The sequence below is a fragment of the Rissa tridactyla genome, chromosome 8 (genome assembly GCF_028500815.1).
Source record: "Rissa tridactyla isolate bRisTri1 chromosome 8, bRisTri1.patW.cur.20221130, whole genome shotgun sequence".
Taxonomy (NCBI): domain Eukaryota; kingdom Metazoa; phylum Chordata; class Aves; order Charadriiformes; family Laridae; genus Rissa; species Rissa tridactyla.
The window spans coordinates 17,818,893-17,832,520 of record NC_071473.1 but is presented as its reverse complement, the minus strand read 5'-3'; the positions used below and the strand labels follow the sequence as shown (position 1 = coordinate 17,832,520).

Genomic DNA, 13,628 nt, shown 5'->3' with positions numbered 1-13,628 from the left:
CTTCACCCAAATTCTTGGAGGCTGCTGCTCTGCAGCGCCCCATCTTCAGGGCCACGAAGATGATCAGAGGGCTGGAGCCCCTCTGCTGTGAGGACAGGCTGAGAGAGTTGGATGGGTTCAGCCTGGAGAAGAGAAGACTCCGAGGCAGGTGTCAGGACGATGGGGCCAGGCTCTTTTCAGTGGTGCCCAGGGACAGGACAAGAGGTAACGGGTGCGAACTTGACCATAGGAAGTTCCACCTAAACAGGAGGAGGAACTTCTTTGCTGTGAGGGTGGCAGAGCCCTGGCACAGGCTGCCCAGAGAGGTGGTGGAGTCTCCGTCTCTGGAGACATTCCAAACCCGCCTGGACGCGTTCCTGTGCCACCTGCTCTGGGTGACCCTGCTCTGGCAGGGGGTTGGACTGGGTGATCTCCAGAGGTCCCTTCCAACCCTACCATTCTGTGATTCTGTGAGACCTTATAGCAGGCTTCCAGTACCTAAAGGGGGCCTACAGGAAGGATGGGGAGGGACTCTGGATCAGGGAGTGTAATGATAGGACACGGGGTAACGGCCTCAAACTGCAAGAGGGGAGATTGAGATGAGATCTGAGGAAGAAATTCTTTGCTGTGAGGGTGGTGAGCCCCTGTCCCAGGTTGCCCAGAGAAGCTGTGGCTGCCCCATCCCTGGAGGTGTTCAAGGGCAGGTTGGAGGGGGCTTGGAGCAACCTGGTGTGGTGGGAGGTGTCCTTGCCCAGGGCAGGGGGTGGCACTGGGTGATCTTTAAGGTCCCTTCCAACCCAAACCATTCTGTGATTCGGCTCCTCTGCGTGAGGGGTCCTAATTCTGGCAAGTGCTAAGCCCCTGCAAGGCACCCTGGGGAGCTGCGTCGGTGGGCGCCGCAGGTGCTCGCAGCTCCCGGAGCACGGGAGAGGGGATGGAGAAGGGAGGCGATTTTAAAAGTGGTGCGCAGCAGCATTGTCACAGTCAAAGCCGTGCTACCATTTCTATTAAAAGGCCCCGTTTCATTCCCGTTGCACTGGAGCCTGGCCCACACGCTCTCACTCAAGCAGTGGAGGCAGGTTTTTTTTTGTCAAATGCCGCAAGCTCTTTTTAATTTCTGAAAATGCCACGCGAAAGTTCAGCACAGCCTGAATTGCTCCAAGCCGGCAATTTGCAAACATCATTAAAATAATACAGTGATATTTGGTAACTTCCAGGGCCAATGCCTCTCTCTCCGTCGCAACAGATAACCTTGAGCTTCTCACACCACAGTGGAGGAGCTATTTTTCGGATTCTTTGGTGATGGAAAAGTAAGCACCTCTGTGCCGGGAAGACGATTTGCAACAGGGCTCGGTCCCTGGGTACTTTGAGGAGAGCTGGTTTGGCACGTCAGGCTTCGTCCTGCTGCTCCGGAGACCAGTGGGAATTATGTCGTTGGCCTGGGTGGGAGAAGACATTCAAAGCAGGCTTTTGAAAGACTTTTGGAGACATTAAGCAACTGCAGTGGAGTGACAGAGGAGGGGAAAAACAACTGCTGTAAAGAGAATGAGTTGGGTTACGATCTGTTTCTGGTTACGTGCATGAAGCTGGGGTGTTGATCCACCTCTGTGACAGGATTGTCAGGGTTATTTTCCTTTATAATATCTCTTTTGGCAGAAATGGCAGTGCCCTGTCTTCGTGTGGCCTCTGTGTTCTGGAAGCGGTGACTGAAAATTGACGAGTCAGATCCCTCTTTGTCATAAACCTGCATTTCTCCCACTTGGAATTATTTAGGCTTACGCCAACTGGGCTGGCCCAAAATAAAAACAATTTTTTTCTGTGGGCAGTGGAGCTAATGACACCTGCTTTCCTATGGGTTTTTCTCCTTCATCCTCTGAATATTGCTTCCCCCACCCCAGTAACTCCAGCTTCTTTCTCTCTGCCGGTTTCCCAGCGAGCAAGAGGCAGAAATCCAGTGGCTGGGCTGACCAGTCGGCTGCTGCTGGGAATGTTTATCAACCCGATTTTGTCAGCTTTTCCCCAGCTGCTTGTTCTGCTAAAACAAGGAGGACCAAAAATACTTCTCAAGCCTCCACAAAATTCCCTACCAAATTTCTACTCCTTTGTACCCTTCCACCTTTGCCTGGTAAAAACTGAACGATGGCTTTTGAACTTGCGGGGATGGGATTGTCTGTAAAGGGAAAAATGCTGTCAGGATCCAGCTTCTTTATCTTTCCAAAGAGACTCCTATAATAAGGAGCCTTCTAAAAAGGCCCAGTGAGAGAAGTAGTACTGAAAATATTCAAGGTAACAGCATTATTCACATAGGGAGTAAAAAAAAAAAAAACACGTTAAGGTGTCTTGCAAACTTCTACTGTCTCACAGTTTCCTATTCTTTTTTTTTTAGCTTATTTTATTTTGCCATTGCTCTGCTAATGATTGCGTTTCTTTTTTTCCCTAGTTATTTATTGGCACTTTGCTGTTTACAATCCTGCTGTTCCTCCTGCCTACAACCGCACTATATTATTTGGTGTTCACCCTGGTAAGATTTAACCCTTGAAGCTAATCATGTACTATCTCCTGAGGTATTAAAAGAAGGTTTCCTAGTCGTTGACTGTCATCCACAAAGAAAATATAAATCTGTCTCACACAGCCCCTGTAGGCCAAGCAAGTGGAATTCAGGAAGCGTGTTTGTGTTTGTCCAAAGGGAATTCCCAGCAAATCCCAGTCAGTGGCACAAGCTGTTCCCCTCTCTTTCACTTGGAAGTCTTTTTTTTTTTTTTATCTTTCCATCCCACGTCTGGGGTGACAGCCCCTCTAGTTTCATCCAGAACTTTTTTTTTTTTTTTTTTAGAAAATTAACTTGCTGTGTTTAAATGCTTTCAGCCGGGCTTTGCTCCAGAGGGTTGGACTTCTTTATTTTTATTCTCTTCCCCCAGTATAACCAGTCCTCTCTGAGGCCTGCCTCGAGCACCACTTTCCGCAGACAGCGGCCATCACATGGTTTCAACATCTTTTTTGAGCCCTCTCTTTTCAGATGAGCTTGGCGGCAAAAATAAGTGCAGCCGGACAAAAGGAGGTGCTTTAATCAGGGGACAGAAAACACTGAGCACGAAGCTCGTTCCTGGCTGCTTTCCTCTTGCTTAGATGCTCTACACGGGGTTCCTTCACGTAGAAATAAGCTACTTCAGTTCGCTGTTGGAGAAAGAAAAATTTACGTTCGCTGATAAACAGTGACGGAGTTTGCTAGAAATGGAAGCCCGAATTCTGCCTTTTAGACTATGGCTGTTGAAAGTGGAATTGCTCTCGTGTCCTGGCAGGTCACAGCCTCTGCACCTGCAGGAGCTTCATCTCAGTTACACCCTTGAGCTGAGATTGTCAAGGAACCTCAGGCAGGATCCGGATGCCCAGCACTTCTAAACATCAAACCCATTTTGGGAGGCTTTAGCTTAGCACACAGCCACATCAGGTTGCAGATCGGCTCATGAATTTTCTAAGTGTTGCATCTCCTGTTTCTCTGAGATGTTCTTATTTTCTCTTTCTCGGTAGCTCCGCTTGCTGGTGGTGATCGTGCAAGGCCTGATACACTTGCTGGTTGACCTGATTGACTCCCTGCCTCTTTATTCAGTCATCCTTCGGCTCTGCAGATCCTACAGACTGGCGGGTAAGTCCTTCAGTGCCGCACACGCAGAATTTCAAGGAGTTCACATTATGCATTTCATTTTTGGTGCAATGGGGAGCTGCTGAATAGAAAGATGCGGAGGGCTGTACTGGTAACCAATTGCTGCAAGAAGCAGGACGAGGATGTCAGTGGAAAGAAATGCGATGCTGAAGCAGAATCAGGAGCACCTTTACAAAGCCTGTGGCAACTAAAAGTGACATCCAGACAAGCACCGTATAAATTTCGTCTGTTGATTCCAGTTGTAGTGTGCCAGGTCAGGTGAAACCTCTGAGAGTTAAACAAGCTGTTAGTCTTGGGGGTTTGGGCTCTGAAATAAGCCAGATTACAAAAATACTTGGAAAATCTGCTGTTTCAGAGGGCTGGATCTGCAATGGCTGTGAATCAATGGAGCTGCTTCAGTTCTGACTTGACTAACTGAAGTCCTGAGCTGAGGTGTTTGCATTAATTTCAGAGCTTTGGGCAGATTTCTGATAATCATTCTCTTCTTGTGACTAATCTGTCACCATTTTGAAGCTAGACATTATTTTTTCCACTTTTGGTAACTGTGAACCATGGTTGGCATCAGAGTAAAGGGGCGTTTGGAAATGGGTTTAACTGTCAACAGCTCTGGATAACGTAGTTAAAATCAAGCAGGTCTAAATTTTTCTCTCCCCTCCATTCAAAGAGCATGCAGCAGGGATTTTAGATATGAGGAAGAGCTCGATCATCACTAAACCAAGGCTGGTCATCAAATGCGAAGGAAGCTTGAGGCAACCGCTGACAGCTTTGTGTGTTGGAGCAGTGCCAGGCTCGATTTTGGGAAGGTAGAGCTGAGCCACGTTACCAACTCAGTTGCTTTGCCATGGGTCCCTTCAGCAGGTTCCTATGAGGTTTCTGGCAGAAACCTCTTAACCTTTCAGGGCTGTCTTTGGAGAACCGGAGATGCTGCTGGAGAAAACTGACCCAGTGAACAGCAGGTCACAGGGCAGAGGGAAATCTTGTTGCCACCGAGAGATGAGGCCATCTATAACCATCAGTCTTAGGTTACTTCTCAGTTTTGTTCAGCCTTCTGCAGGGTAATAGGCCACCACTCAGGCAGAAGGTTGGCTGCTCAGTTGAGTTTGTTACCTGACTGACTTTCTTTGTTGGCTATTTGTTTGCTCCTCTTAAACGTTTTAAGAAAGAGAACACTGCAATGCCATGCTGCCTGAGAGATGAAGAGGCATCTCAGAATTTCTGCAGGCTGTGTTCCTGCCCCAGCACAAAAACGTGTCATTGGAGCGGTAACAGATGGAGCAGTTGAATAGAATTCAAAGGACTTTAGAACATACACGTCACTTGATGTCTTCACTGCTTAGGTTTTGCCTCCCTTTTCAGGCTCAGAACTTGGATAAGACACCCTCTGGCAGACATTATGGCAGCTGATTTTACAGGCACCACCAAGATGGTTCTACCAACGTGAATGGGTAGCTTTTCCTGACAGCAAGGGGTTAGTGCAGTGTTTAAGTTCAACTCGGTTCAGTCGTGGCATCTGGCCTCCAAGTTCTTTGGCTCGGTTTCTGAATTGATAAAATACGATATTGATGAAGCCTGGGCCAGGACAGATGAACAGCCCATCCCCACACCAGAAACAAAACCTGTATTTTCTTTCCACACATCAGAATGGAAACACTTTGGACTTTAAAAAGCCTTTTGCAAATATGTCAAAGCTGATGTCCTCTCTGCAAGAGCTCTGTCTGCCCAGCGTCAGCTCAAGGGATGCCACCTTGGGTGGGATGGGTACACTGTCACGTCAATTTGGAGTGCGAAGTAAGGCATAGCAGTGAGGTTTGGGGGTCTCGAACTCAGGCCACACACAGGTTACCAACATGTTGTTTGATTGTGCACAGGTCGGTTCATTTTCTCTGTACTTCTCTTTCCATCTTGCCCAACATGTAGATATTCACATGACAAACTTTGGGCCAAGTTTTGCCGTGGTGCTGTAGGACCTGTCGTGGTGGTGTCTCCATGATTACCGGAACACAAATAAGCAGCGAGCTTGCTTTAGTGCGCTGTCATGTGAAACAAATGGGTTCATGTCCCCACCTCTCTTGTGCCATCGATGATGCCGGTGTACAGAAGCAGCAGAACGCTGAGCTCTGGGGTTGACTGGCAATCGCAGGAGAGTTTAGGGTTCCTCTCTGCTAGAGTCATCTGCAGTAGACAGAGCCTTCCTGCTTTTTCTGTGAATTCCTGAGAGTCATAGAATCATAGAATCATAGGGTTGGAAGGGACCTCTGGAGATCACCCAGTCCAACCCCACCTGCCAGAGCAGGGTCACCCAGAGCAGGTGGCACAGGAACGCGTCCAGGCGGGTTTGGAATGTCTCCAGAGACGGAGACTCCACCACCTCTCTGGGCAGCCTGTGCCAGGGCTCTGCCACCCTCACAGCAAAGAAGTTCCTCCTCATGTTTAGGTGGAACTTCCTATGCTCAAGTTTGTGCCCGTTACCTCTTGTCCTGTCCCTGGGCACCACTGAAAAGAGCCTGGCCCCATCCTCCTGACACCCACCCTTTAAGTGTTTATAAGCGTTGGTAAGGTCCCCCCTCAGTCGTCTTTTTTCCAGACTGAAGAGACCCAAATCCCTCAGCCTTTCTTCATAAGAGAGGTGTTCAGTCCCCTCACCATCTTGGTAGACCTCTGCTGCACCCTCTCCAGCAGTTCCCTGGAGCATTGTAGTCATCTATAGGTCATTCTAAAATACATTTGTAACCTTTTTGTGCATGTGTTTTCCTAGAAGTTTAAACAATTGAATGATCTCATGAGGAGCTTGCTGCCCTGCAGCTGTACAAGGGAAGTGTGTGGCCATGCCCTACAGAAGCAGCATTTTCGGTTCTAACGGGCTGCTGCTAGGGTAAGAGTGCTCAACCACATACCTGAAACGTCAGTGCCCTCTGGTTTCTGTCTCTCTCTGACAAATTGCCTGCCTGGAAAGTAGTTCCTGGCACGGCCTAGACACTTTCTCTTAGCCAAAGCTCAGTGAATCGCACTGAACACTTTTTGTCACCCGGCACATTTGGTTATTGAGACCCAGGGTAATCAAACATCTTCTGGAAGGCATTGGGGAAGCCCGTGTTTCAATATAACCCTTCCTGTCCTATACAAAAAGCTTTATGATTTGTGGAGACACTTTAAACCAGAGCTATCTGCTAGATGAGAGTGTTCTCTCCCAGAAGGAGTAAACTCTGTAACCTTAATTAATTCAAATTACTTCAAAGAGAAAATATTTTCTTTTTTTAAAAATGTGTAAGAGTCACACAGATGCTATAGCGATGGAGCTTACACAAATGAAGAGGTTTATTTCTGTTTGTGCTCCTGAGTCACTGGTTGATCCGTGGCAGATCACTTCATTCCTCTTGCCTCATCTTCTTACCTCTAGGAAGGATTATTCCTTTCTAGGGGCACACTTGGCTGGTGCAGGTTTGCAGAAGATGGGGTGGCTTTATTTACGTGAAGTGATTCGAGATCTTTCAAAAAAAAATTCTCTGCTAGTCCTACTTGTTACCTTTGTTTGGAATGCTGCATTAAATGTTCATGTGCAGTATGCCGCCGTTGCAATCCAAACCCTTTCCTATTCATCTTGAAAGTATTGGGAACATAGCAAGTCCAAGAGGAAATCCCAAAGTGGCAGGTTTGATGGGGTTAGCGGTGTGTTAAAAACATGAGCGCTGGGATTAGTAGGCAGCGCTTGCTTTGAAATGTCTTTACTGCCTCCAGGCCAGCCACTTTCCTCCCTTGGTCTGAAAGAGGGAGAGATGCGCACGTGTGCTGTATCCACATGAGCACGAATTAAAGGGGAGTTCTCTGCCTGCTGTTAGCATGGAGTTCCCATTCTGATAGAAGCTTGGGAAAAGAGATTTTTTCCAGTCCCTTTGTCATCATCAGGCCTGGATGGCTGAGCTCCCTGGTTCAAGAAGGACAGGGAACTGCTGGAGAGGGGGCAGCAAAGGGCTACCAAGATGCTGAGGGGACTGGAACATCTCTCTTATGAAGAAACGCTGAGGGATTTGGGTCTCTTCAGTCTGGAAAAAAGACGACTGAGGGGGGATCTTATCAACGCTTATAAACACTTAAAGGGTGGGTGTCAGGAGGATGGGGCCAGGCTCTTTTCAGTGGTGCCCAGGGACAGGACAAGGGGTAACGGGCACAAACTTGAGCATAGGAAGTTCCACCTAACCATGAGGAGGAACTTCTTTGCTGTGAGGGTGGCAGAGCCCTGGCACAGGCTGCCCACAGAGGTGGTGGAGTCTCCGTCTCTGGAGACATTCCAAACCCGCCTGGACGCGTTCCTGTGCCACCTGCTCTGGGTGACCCTGCTCTGGCAGGTGGGGTTGGACTGGGTGATCTCCAGAGGTCCCTTCCAACCCCTGCCAGTCTGTGATTCTGTGATTTCTAGGCTTTGTGCTTGCTTTAGCACGGCGTTTCCAAGCTGGGAGACAGAGGGGTGCTTTTAATGGAGCCAAGAGAAACACATCATTTGTCATTACGCTCAAAACCACAATAGAGAGAATCTGTGCTTCCTATGGAAAATGTGTAAGGGTTCACAAATCAAGAAAGGCTGAAGACTCCGTTTCGAGGAAATCGATGCTCAGCCAACAGGGCTGAGCCACAAATGGCATGGGCTTTTCTCCAAGGGTGGATTTGGTATCTTTGTTTTGTTTCCTTTCAGCTGGTGTGAAGTTCAGAGTCCTTGAGCAGCAGGATGGAAAACCTCTTCGACTCCTTATGCAGGTGAGCCCCTTGTGCCCTCCATGACATTTTCTGCTGCGGGCTGTGCCTCGGACTCACCCCAAAGTCCTTCTCTCTTCTGTAGCAGTTTTGAAACTGGTCCCAGTGAAACTTAAAAAATTCCAGCTGTGAAATGCTGAAACAAGGGAAATACGTTTCACATTGTAATGATTGGCTGCTGCTTTCTCTTCTTTTTAATACCCTGCTTGAATCCTCTGTTCAGAGAAAATGCAGTGTCCTGTATAGTGTGAAATGAAATGTGAAAGACAGGAGAAACACGGAGCTCTGTTTACCTCTGGAATTAAGACTTGGCGCCATTATCACCTCGCGTCCTGGCTCTCTGCAGCCTCACCTTAGTAATTGCTGAACGCGGAGAGAAGCAAAAGGCGTCAGCTGCACCATCCAAAATGAAGGACCGGTAAAAGGTCTTCCCCTCCAGGTGTGTTGCAAAGCCTCGGCTGCTCCGTGGTGCCGGCAGGATGAGTGTGTGGGCAAGACGAGAGAGGGAAGGGCCTCCTCTTGTTCTCCTGAGCGGCTCTGGCAAGGCGCATAGGAAAAGCTCACCTGTGCTTTTGTAACCTCGCATTTCCATGCTCTGTCATCAGAGATACTAAAGGACTTTTCTTTTTTTTTTTCTGAAGAGAAATGATGTGATGGTAGCAGTGAATTTCTCCTTACGCTTTCAGGAGGCATTGTGACATTCCCATTTCCTGACGTTGCCGGAGTACTGCCGTATCGCAGGGCTGCTTTTCTTCCTCTTTGCATCCTAGGAGAAGTGTCTGCAAGTAGCGTATGGAATCTATAAAAAACGCTGGGGGAGTGTGTGGGAAGGGATGAACTGCAGCTTCCCAGTATTTTTTTGCTTTTTCCATCATGGGTCTAGCCCCAGTCCTGTTTGAGCAGAGGTCAGATTAGCACGGAACCAGCACACCAGCAAGTGCAATTCAAAAGGGAATCCCTTCAACAGATGTCTTCCAGGGCAAAACTAGCGTTTCCGAAGCACGCTGGCTTCCCAGTTCCTCTCTTTCAGTAGGATACTGGTGTAAGAACCAAAATAGGTCATTCTCTGTGGCCAGAAGACTCCGTCAAAAAGAAACTAGACACCAAAGACGAGGCACAGGAGCCGCTGAGCAGAGAATTTGGCATCAGTGTGTTTGTGAGACGAGGTGGATAGCTTCTCCAGAGGAAAAAGATCACGACTGAGAGAGCAGAGGCAGTGAGTCGTAAGAATATGAGTTTTCCTTGGAGCGCTGCAGAAAGATCCTTATGCTATCTAGAATACAGCGTAAGTCATCGTAGCAAGCGGTGGAAGTGCTTTAGTGGATGTCTCTCTTGGCCTTCTGTTCAAATAATAATGAGCAGAGAGTCAGTAAAGGCACTTCTTTGCTCTCCTTGCGCTGGTGAAAATGAGAAATGGGGTTGTGTCAGAAATCCTGCTGAATATACCACTTTCTGCTAGGTCTTTTGAAAGGACAATCTAAAAAGCCTATTTTTAAGTGATGTGCTATAATTCTTATTTACGGTGCACGTTGGTGTTCCTTTCCGGAAATTTCGTGGTGGCTTTGTCCCCTCCCCACATGGCAGCCCTCGGGAGCCATCCCTGATGGAAGTAAGGCCGTATGCTATGCCCCAAATAATTCAAGCTATTGGTGACTGTTACATTCACAGCTGTCCTTTGGGGCGCTGGTAATGGGTTAGAAATCAATAATGCTGGGTTTGAGCATTCACATACAGCATCTGGTTCGGGCGAGTGATTATTTTTTATGTTTGAGATAGTGTCACCAGAATGCAAAGCCCAGACATAGGCAGGCGGAGGGCGGGGGATGATATTTCCATCCCAAATTCTACTTAATTTTCTCCAGGAAGTCTCACATAGTTCAGGAGTTTCATTAGTGTTTAAAATCTTTTATTTTGGTGCACAAGAAGAACTATTTCTGGCAGTGTGGCTCAACTGAACTGCTAGCCCAGTGAGAAGAGACGATGAGTTTGATCCATCCCTATACCTTCTGCTAGAAGTGTCATTTTTCATTTTTTACGACAATTGCTTTGAAAAAGGTTAAGGGAAAGAGGAAGGGAAAAGGGAACACCTCCATTATGAAACGAAGGATGTATATTATATCAGGGTATATTATAGTTTTGGACTACAGAAATTACAGAATCACAGAATGGTCGGGTTGGAAGGGACCTCTGGAGATCACCCAGTCCAACCCCCTGCCAGAGCAGGGTCACCCAGAGCAGGTGGCACAGGAACGCATCCAGGCGGGTTTGGAATGTCTTCCAAAAGACCAAGACAGGAACCTTGTGACCATAATCGGAGGCCACAAACTTTCGTAGGCAGAGATTCCAGAGGCGGTCATTCTTGGGATGGTGATTGAAATCAAATTAGAAAATATTAACTCAGCCCAGGAGCCTTAATTTGAAATGATAATGAGCAGCCCCGCGTGGCACTGTGTGATGTGCGCCATGTTCTGCTCGGACTCCATTCCTCTGGGGGGGTATCGGGTGATACCAGGTCCAGCTTAAAGCATGGCCGTGGGCTGAGGGCTTAGCACATTAAAGCGGTAGCTCCGTAAAAGATATGGCTTAATTGGCACATTGTAGAGGAGTTTCTAGGAGTCGTGGTGTACTCCCAACAGAGTATTGCTGTCTGCGCTGGGAGATCCCCACCTCTCCAGCCACTGCAACTTCCTAACGCAACCGGGGGCCGGTTCCGCGCCTTCCTGTAATGAGCATCACTCTCAAATCCTGCTGCTGCTTGCGTCTGCTTCTCCGCTTGACAACGATCCTGGTAATACTCCTCGCCAAGCTCGATTTGTTGATGTTTCGGGGTGTTGTAGGAGGCCAAAGAGCTTTAGCTAGCCAGAGAGGGATTCTGACGCTGTGTGAGTAGCAGCGTTGATGTTTTAACAGAGGCCAGCGCTGTATAAAAGTTGCGCTCACCCTCCTCGGCTGCCTTGTGTTTTTTACTACTACCCATTTTCATCACTGCTCTCCCTCTTTCTTCTCCTCACAGATCAACCCCCTGTCATATGGCAGTGTGGTACAGACATACAGGCTGCCAACCTACAGCTGCTACCCCAAGGATTCCTGGACATCCCTCTGCAAGAAGCTGTTCCTTGGAGAGCTCATCTACCCTTGGAAACACAAAGGAGAGAAGCAGGACTAAAGACAGCAAAAGAGCTTGAAAGACTCGGTCAGGAAAACAGATTGAATCCTAATTCTTTTGGACCAAAGGCATCTCAGAGCCAGCGGCTGCTGGATCCCTTTAATTAGATTTTGGTAACATGGGAGGGGCTGAATCTTTAAAGGCAAGTATTTTTAAACATTATTTTTCAACTCTCCTCTTCCCCTCTGCTGTGTTTGTGTCATATGCTAGTGATTATTTTTGAAGCGAAAGGTTAAACCCAGCAGTGCCTCATGGAACAAGCATTTAGTGTCACGGAGGAATTCCCTCCGGACTGGTTTGATGTTGTATGTATCCTTCCATGTAAGCTCACAGGCCGTATTAAAACAGACCTTTGGGCTTCGAAGCCGCATGGCTGAGGTGCGTTTCTGCCAAATATTTCGGCCCTTTTATGCTTCAGCCTTCCAAACAGCTGCTCAAAACCAAGATGAAGGGTCAGCTCGTCGAGTCACACACTGAAAACTGTACAGCGGGGTCTTCTGCGTTCATGGGATATTTATTCTTTTCCTTTTGGGTGGGCTTGGATTCACCCCTGCTGCAGCACCAGGGAAGGCGTTAAGCGTAGAAAAAACGGGGCTGGAGGCCCAGAAACACAGCCTGCTGCACCTTTGTGCCTGTGTGGTCTCATCTACATTTTTTCAACGGCAAATAGTGTTTCAGGGAGAGCTGGCGCTGGCGTTTCCTTAGGGAAGAGACTGCTGGTAAGGTTGTGGCTTTAATTTATCCTCAGATCCATATTATCCGTATCACTCCTTGGATGAGAAGTAGTTAAAGATTTCAGATCTTCTCCGATTCCTACCACACACCCCTCACAGGAGGCAACAAGCAGTCTTTGCCAACCATCAGTCAAAGTCTGTAATCTTACAGACTTTTTTTAATACTGCATTTTCTTATTACTATTTCTTCCACTGTACGGTTCCCGGTGCTGGCACATCTCTCGATCCGCCTCTTTACATAGGGATGGCTTCTTGTGAAGGAAAACGTGGTTCACTGCGTGTAAAACTCCATCCTAGACAGAAATTCTGCCTTTGAGAAATACTTCCCTTTCCTAACCAGAACAGCATGCGACGCTGCTGAAAGGAGATCTCAGTAATTACGCTGCAGTGAAGGTTCTGGTTCTGGTTTGGGGAGTTTTCCCTGATCCTGCAGAGGGACTGTGCCTTGTTCTGCTGAATGTACCATCAGGCCCACAGAAAGAGCGTGGCACGTGCCTATAATCCATACGTTGACTTACGCTCTCAGGAGGAAGAGCTCCTGCTTTGTCATCATGAGGATAATGAGCTGCTTTCCTTCTGCCCTGTCCTGCCTGATCCTGCTGCCACGACACCCTCTTCTTGCTTCACTCGAGCCCTTGGTGATTTACTCCTTGTGCTTAGACCTGCTGATTCCACCCTCACAGAGTCCCAAACTGGTGGAGGTTGAAAGTGGCCTCTCAGGATCACCTGGTCCAACCACCCTGCTCAAGCAGGGCCACCCAAAGCCTGTTGCCCAGGACCATGTTTGGATGCCTTTTGAATGTCTCCAAGGATGGAGACTCCACCACCTCCCTGGACAACCTTGTGCCACTGCTCAGTCATCCTCACAGTAAAAAAGCGTTTTCTCATCTTCAGACAGAATTTGGTGTGTTTCCGTTCGTGCCCGTTGACTGTTGTCCTGTTGTTGTGTCGTGCTGAGCTGGGAGACACCAAAACTCAAATCTCTTTAGCGAATTTGAAGCTTCGCAGCCCCGTGTTGTCTCTGTTCCTGGGCGGTTGTATTCAGGGACTCTTCAGCAGCCTTTTGGGGGATGTGGAAGCCCTCTGCAGATAGAGAGGGTCACCTGCTCATTCACTCAGTTACCTGACCTGCTCTTTGCCGGCTTTTCCGGACCTGGTAGTGGCTTGTTCTCCAGCCAAACTCCCTGCCTGCCATAAGCATAGGGTGGAAACTCTGGGAAACGTGGAGCAGAAACCCCGCAGCTGGCAGTGTGCGAGTCTGCTTGGATGGGGGAGCCGCCTTCGCACGGTGCTCTGGGCTCTGCAGCACCCTGGGAATACAGCTGGGATGTGCCCGGATGGG

At 48.3% G+C, this 13,628-nt stretch overlaps 1 protein-coding gene across 8 annotated transcripts in view; it reads left to right on the top strand.

The window, feature by feature from the left end:
- PIGQ (phosphatidylinositol glycan anchor biosynthesis class Q) overlaps positions 1–13,186 on the top strand; it is a 37,447-nt gene extending 24,261 nt beyond the window's left edge. For 5 of the 8 annotated variants that reach the window (XM_054211709.1, XM_054211702.1, XM_054211707.1 and 2 more), the window contains 3 exons: positions 2,420–2,500; positions 3,508–3,622; positions 11,400–13,186. In XM_054211709.1, the coding sequence (XP_054067684.1) occupies positions 2,420–2,500; positions 3,508–3,622; positions 11,400–11,659 (456 nt within the window). In that variant the 3' untranslated portion in view covers positions 11,660–13,186. Of the gene's footprint in view, positions 1–2,419; positions 2,501–3,507; positions 3,623–8,327; positions 8,390–8,609; positions 8,826–11,399 lie in introns of all 8 variants that reach the window. The other 3 variants (XR_008468041.1, XM_054211704.1, XM_054211706.1) reach the window with 3 other exon arrangements.
- The last annotated feature ends 442 nt before the right edge of the window (positions 13,187–13,628 follow it).